Source organism: Mizuhopecten yessoensis, unplaced genomic scaffold (assembly GCF_002113885.1).
Source record: "Mizuhopecten yessoensis strain PY_sf001 unplaced genomic scaffold, ASM211388v2 scaffold11041, whole genome shotgun sequence".
Classification (NCBI taxonomy): domain Eukaryota; kingdom Metazoa; phylum Mollusca; class Bivalvia; order Pectinida; family Pectinidae; genus Mizuhopecten; species Mizuhopecten yessoensis.
This window is the reverse complement of record NW_018408849.1, coordinates 1047166-1054566: the sequence shown is the minus strand read 5'-3', so window position 1 is coordinate 1054566 and position 7401 is coordinate 1047166. Positions and strand designations below refer to the sequence as shown.

At 35.5% G+C, this 7401-nt stretch overlaps 1 protein-coding gene across 1 annotated transcript in view; it reads right to left on the bottom strand.

Annotated features, from left to right (window-relative positions):
- Window positions 1-4832: 4832 nt before the first annotated feature.
- The window catches only part of LOC110464912, a 6955-nt gene continuing 4386 nt past the window's right edge, over window positions 4833-7401 (bottom strand). The window contains exons 2-3 of the mRNA XM_021520384.1: window positions 5672-5821; window positions 4833-5127 (exon numbers count right to left, since the gene is read on the bottom strand). Of these exons, the coding sequence (XP_021376059.1) occupies window positions 4982-5127; window positions 5672-5821 (296 nt within the window). The 3' untranslated portion in view covers window positions 4833-4981. The remainder of the gene's footprint in view (window positions 5128-5671; window positions 5822-7401) is intronic.

Genomic DNA, 7401 nt, shown 5'->3' with positions numbered 1-7401 from the left:
ACTAATTACATGTGTCTCAGAACTTACTCCTGTTATAAAAACAGTATTGCAAACATTTTCATTAATATTGATGCACATTAATGTAAATATTAGATAGTACATTTTGATAGGCGTGTCATGTAATTGAAATGAAAACACACATACAGGTACATTGTGAATATAGCAGTATAGATGAACGGAGAAAGGCAGGTAATAGGTTGTATTTCTATTCGTACGAAGATATTTCTCCTGTGTCTTCAATTCCTTAAACAAAGTCTCAAAACGACATATTTGAGAAAAAATTATACTTTATTCAAATAAATTATAAATATATCGTGTCTCTCAATCAATGGTATTCAACATTAAAAATAATGTATATATAATATATTGTTTATTATTAAATGTGACATACCGTCGGCAAATTTAATTCAAAAAAAGGCAATACAGACTGAAAACGATAATTTACAATGGAAAGCTGTAACGAACTCGCACAAGCTTCGAAAACAAAAGATATGTGAACCGACTTGTTAAACTTCCGTGGACAGATTCACTATATTACGGTTATACACATTCGAAGGAGCTGTATGAAAACGAGGTTCATAATGTTATGTATAAATAATTTAATCTTGCTGGTAACAAGCATTTTGATTGGCTTAAAAAACTATGTTATCAGCCCATAACGTAAAAAATGACTTCGCCTTTTGTAACGTCGCTTTTGATTGGCTGATACAGCGGCGTAACAATTTCTAAAAGAAAAGGGTCCATCAATGAAAGTAGATTTCCAAGGGATTGTGTAAAGCAGATGAAATTATAAGGATTAATTCGCGATTTAAGATGAGAGCACACTCCGTTTTTTGTGTTATAGCTCCATAACATAAAACATATATCCAAGGTAATCCTTAAATATTATTATTATTGTGTCACGTTGTTAGGCATACTAATTACATTGAGTAAAACTTTGCTGTGTTTAATCAAATAAAAGGATATATTACGTCTTTTCGTATTGCAGAGTTATCTGCTCTTGTGAGCAGATATTGATTGTTACGTCATTAGTTTATGTGAGAAAATTACGTCGTTTTCTCAAATATCTATGACGTTACTCTCACAAACAAATGACGTAACAATCAATAACTGCTCACAAGAGCAGATAACTCTGCAATACGAAAAGACGGAATATATATATATATATAATTGTACATGCTTCAATATGACTGTTATATAAAAACGTATTTAAACAGAATTTTAGTATGACATGTATAGCTATTGTATACATACAATATTTGCATATTGCTCTATGTCATCTCATAGTAGTTACTCTGTGACTTACCATTTAAGTGATGGCAATCATGCATATACCAGTAACTTTAATCAGGAGGGGTGTGAGCAGACTAACTCAAGCCTATCACGTGATCCCCTTTCTTACCTCAATACGTGTGAGAGGTTACCTGTGTCTGATCGTACTCTGATTGTTAGGTATCTGTATTTATAGCGCCATCACACTTGAATACTATGTAAAAGGAGAGGAAAAATTCACGGCTAGACCGGGGTTCGAACCTGGGACTATCCCCACTCTAGACGGAGGTTCTACCATTAGAGCTAAATAACGAAAACTACTTAATGCTGTTTCTTTATGGACAATATATCCAGAGTAAACAAAAGACCGATATTGTGTTTTTCGGTTCAGTCTTAGAAAAAAAACCTGTTATGAAACTCTCCATGGTGTTTGATAGAAGTATCTTATCATCATAATTATTAAAGGAAATTATTTCAATTGTTTAGCAACTGAAATTTTGTTTGTTGTTTGTTGTTCACTACCTGCGGAATTAGGAACTATCTACTTATATTACTGTCGACCTTTATTGCATTTGTAGCAACTGGACTGGGTCGAACTTCGGCGACCAGGTATCTCATTAGGTTAGAGCGTCCGTCTAGAGGTCGGAGGGTCCCGGGTTCGAACCCCAGTCTGGCCTTCGCATTTCACTTTTTCCTGGTACAAAGTTTGAGCGCAAGGAAATATTCCCGCGGAGAGTGGTATCGGATCTCGTTTATCTTCGGGGTCGAAGACTTTATTGAAGGAGGGAAGAATGTACAGGAACTGGATTAGGTCGATTGTCGGCGACCAGGTGGCTCATTTGGTAAGAGTCAGTCTAGAGTTTGGAAGGTGCGGGGTTCGAACCCCTGTTTGGCCGTTGTATTTTCATTTCTCCTTTTACATAGAACACAATACATCTCCACCACACATGCAGACATACACACATATGCTGATATTAGCAAGGTGGCATAGGACTAGTAGTTTGCGCCTGATAAGGCAGCTCCTGCGAATTCCTCAAACATTGTATATCCTAATTGTAAACCTATGTACTGTAAAGCGCTTTAGAGTGGCTTATGTTAGCTAGATAGGGCGCTATATCAAATGTCCGAAAGTCATTAGTGATAAACATAGGAAGGGAGACAACTCGTACCTATCTGTCTCCCTCAGTAGGGAATGGAATCATACAAAATCTTGAAACAAATGAAACGTCATTATCAGAACAAAGAAATATCATTTACTCGTCTCCATCAAAATACTCCAAACATTGTCCCGAACTATTTGCTACCTGTATGTTTTTCTGTGTATAACTCTATCAGAAGTTATATCTATATTGTTTGGACAGGTTAAACAAATCGTGACTGGCTTTAAAGACAAAAGTCTTAACGGTCAGATTTGAAAAGAGAAATATTTAAAAAAGGAGTTTATGTAAAGAATTGGTGAAACGATGCATAATAAGTTAATAATTGAAAAGTGCATCAAATAGCTTGAAGACAAATAACCTTATAATAGAAAGTGAGATTGGCAAATGAAAAAGCATAACAGATTCCTATGGCAGAAAGCGTGTAATTAGGGGAAGATAATCGAGGAAATTCGATTCGTATCAGAAAACACATTTTACAAGAAAATGTCACGCTACAAAAAGTATCAAACTTTTTTTCAATACTAATTAGTATGCAAAAGAAAATCTCGGAAAAAGCACTTTCTATGATAAAATGTTTCGCTTTTAACTCCACCAGGAACTATAGAATTAAAAGATGAACCATAAGTTACTATCTGCTTTTACTAAAAATAAATGCTCTTAAATCATTCTATTCATATAACATACATATGCATTACACAACCAGTAAACATCGGTTAAAAGTGTCATACGTTTTCTTCTAAATGGTTAAAACAATGACACCTGTCTAACTCGGTACCCTTCTGTATAAATAAAAAAGTTAGATTAGACAGGTTGTCAGGATACAGTACTTTTATATGGTAATTGTACAAAGAATGTATATAGACACTGTGAATATTGTTCAGACCAGGTCCGTAAATCAGGGATAGACCTAAACTGAAGTCCACAATTGTTTTATTATATGACATTTTACAGTGAGATTAATCATTTTTCAAGTCTTAAACACATGGATGGCATTGGACCATTTTGGAATCCCAGAGTGAAGGACTTCAAATACAAAATAACATACACAAAAATTCAATTTCAGATTCAATTCATGTGATATTTAATTTCAAATAAATATTATTTGCACAATAGACATTAATTTTCACGTAGTTCAGAATTTGATGAGATAGAATTCAGTAGTGTAATTGGTAACAGATTTACAGCCTGGCTGGGAAATTACCTATTTTCAGTAGCGGTTTGTAACACTTCTCTATTCATAGAACGAGGTCTGTAATATATTTACAGAATCGTCACATGACGTCGCTCCTCCAATCAGGGCTGGGAATTAGCACCAGTCAAATAATAATATAACTTATAACTATATAATTTCATTAAACTTCTGAGCAACAAAATACTTAATTTTCGACTTGTGCGATATATCAGTACCATTTCTCAGCATGATGATATCGGGAACTTGTATCAACTCATACCTTAAAATAATGCAACATACCAATAAAACTAGTATATTTACAAAATGTACAAATATATGTGAAAAACATTAATAACGATCGTATGAAAAAATCCACAGACATGTTTATGAATAAATAGGTATTTTCAAATTTCCTATTTTTTTTTGTTTTGTTAGCAGATTAAGTTTTAAACGACTTGTGTACCGGTACCACTGGTAGTTCTTATCACGAAGAAATATATTTACGTCACCAGTGACGGTGACAATGGTTATTTAACACTAAGGTCTCCAAGGACGGATTATAAAACATCTTAAAGGACCCTTGTCACATCTGCAGGCAAAACACTAAAGAATTCCACTATGGTTTTTCGTGCATACAGTAACCTCCCTTGTATTTACTTTTGGATACAACTATAGCTGGACTTGCCCGTTGATTAGGCAGCTCAGTTTGTTTGAGCGACAGTGATCGAGGTCACAGTGTTCGAATCACGGTCTGGTCCCGTTGTCGTTTCACACCTTGACCATTTTCAGTTTTGAATTCTGTTGTTTTTGTTTTGATTTTGTTTTAGTTTTTCTTTCATGAAAATCTCACAAGGTATGATTTTCTTTTCAGATTTTTTTTATAAAAAATATATCCATGCTGAAAAAATTGTTTCCAATGCATAGTAACGGTTTTATAATGATGATGATCCTTAAAAACACTGTTATACAGCCTTGTAGAATAAATACATTGTACTATAGTATATCTCAGCGGAAACTTAGTTATTTTATCCTTATTCATAAAAATGAAGAAATATAGGATACAATGCACTGACTGCATACAATTAATGGAGCAAGTTTGATTTGGTATAATATTATTGTTTAACGTCCTATCAACAGCTATGGCCATTTAGGGACGGCCTCTCCTGTGTTCAAGATGCATGCGTGTAATGTGTGCGTGTGTGTTTTGGGAGGCTGCGATATTATCGTTGATGCCGACTTTATAGTGCTACCTCGCTAGAACATACTGCCGAAGGCACCCAGCAGGACACCCCACCCGGGCATAACAAACGCATTATGTCAATTACATTTTATAAGAGGCACTCATTTTGAAGATAAATTCCTGTCACTATTTTGTTTATCAGCACTTTTGAAGAAGATGCACAGCCATCAGAATTGCTGAAATTCCATATAATATCCCGCCGACAACAGCTAACGCGTAAGACCACGATAGCGGAAGTGACGTCTTACAGCCGTAAATGATCACACCCAGTATTGCACAGCAAGCTGAAGTAAAAAGAAACAAAATATATCATTCGTCGTGTTATTGTCAGGGTGTAAATTGCTTTAACAGAAGTAATAATTGACCAATGTTTCTAGTATTGGTGGTCATTTACGAATAGTCTGAGCTATTAAAATATTAAATTTGGTGCGATATACCAATAAATAATTTCGCTTCAAAATACAGCTGTTTAATCACTCTTAGGGACATCAACATCTACGGACCTCTGATAATCATAATAACAATATATGTATCTTGGATTAAATTAACATTGGCATGCTTTCTCTAGGTCGAAATGACTAATTCGTCTACTATGTCAAAATATCTGTTCCGCCCCTTTTTGAATGAACGCTCTCATTACCCTATGACTGTATTACATATGTACGTATTTAATATAGCTTGTTGTCATGACTCATCTTGTACCACTGCCATTTATATTGTGAACATAATGTTGTATTAATGCATATTTGTAGATAAAGATATTATACTTAGCTGGTGACCTTCTTGTACTCGTCTCTTCCCAATGGGTTCAACATTAAATAGTCTTACCTGCAAACGCCACGGCGACAAGACTGGCGATATATAGTGAAACGTTGTACGATGATTGTGTGACGAAGATATAAAAGACCAGGAGGAGGAGACCAATAAACCCTGCTACTAATGCTAGGGACTCGAACGCCTGGGTCGCTTCAAAGTAACCTGTAACATAAATAAAAACCTATAAACCCTGCTACTAATGCTAGGGACTCGAACGCCTGGGTCGCCTACAAGTAGCTTGTAACATAAACAAAAACCTATAAACCTTGCTACTAATGCTAGGGACTCGAAAACCTGGGTCGCCTCAAAGTAACCTGTAACACAAATCAAAACCAATAAACACTACTACTAATGCTAGGGACTCGAACGCACGGGTCGCCTCAAAGTATCCTGTAACATAAACAAAAACCTATAAACCTTGCTACTAATGCTAGGGACTCGAAAACCTGGGTCGCCTCAAAGTAACCTGTAACATCAATAAAAACTTATAAACCCTGCTCCTAATGCTAGGGCCCCGAACGCCTGGGTCGCCTCACAGTAACCTGTAACACATAAAAACCTTTAAATTAGGAAAGATTTACATGGTGAGCTTACTAAGGGTTATAAGACCAGGTGTTCCGGAATGGTAAGCGTCTTCTGCTTCACCAACGACACCAGCAATGTTTATCTAGGTCAAATGTACGTTAGATTACGTCCTCACACATTATACATTTCAGCTACAAGGCTACAGTCAACATTATTTCCTTCCAACACAATTCGGGTTGCAGTGTTAAATTAATGGGGAATCTTTCAGCTGACCCAAACTCTAAAAGACAAAAGATGTTGATACACTTAAGAAGAAATGCGTCCGTGATAGTGTTTTCCGGATGTGAACTGTTAAAACAACATGTTGTGCATCTACAAGCGTAAACACTAAAGCGTCTTAAATACCTACAATTTATCATTATATTTAAAATACTTTAAGTCTTCAATTTGCCATTGCTTCACCATGATTTTGTAGAACGACTGTACTTCTAGATGTAAAAATTTACTTGTCTCTGAGAAATACAATGATTTTCCATGCAGTACCTCAAATAGCCTTCCTTAATTTTTAAACTCCTTTCCGAAGACAAAAGTCGAACAACCATGGAGGAAAAAAACATTGCCGATGACAAAATCATGACGTCATAATATCAAAGCGTAAATGGAGCCAAATATGTGGAAGCTATTTTTGTTCGTCGATTTGATCAATGATAACAAGTAATGAATTCCAGTCAAAAGAATATTTTACTACCGGGAAAACATATCTTATAATATCGCAGTTTGAAATACAGATTCACCTAGAGTGGTATGGAAAGAATACCTATGAAACCAGGGAAATGTTACTATTGAAATTTTACTTAACATGGAAATCTATTGGAAATACACACTTGTATAACACATACAGTATAGTAGGATTACCGGAATTATTTCCCTCGTTGCACGCAGACAAGTTTGTTAACTGTTGTTTACGCCATTACAACATAATGTAATAACTTGACATTCACCAGATCTGTAAAGATATGCGCGTGGTTAATTGGACGCGCGCCAAATGCCAGATGTTTATAAAATGCCTCAATCTCTAATACAGAAAACGAACATCGACTCATTTCGTGTGTGGTGATAATTTGACCAAGTAATAACATTTTTTCTCTGGCCACACGTTAACCCTCTATAAATTATTATAGCTAAGTAAGCTTGTACAAAGAAAGCTTCGGGGGGGG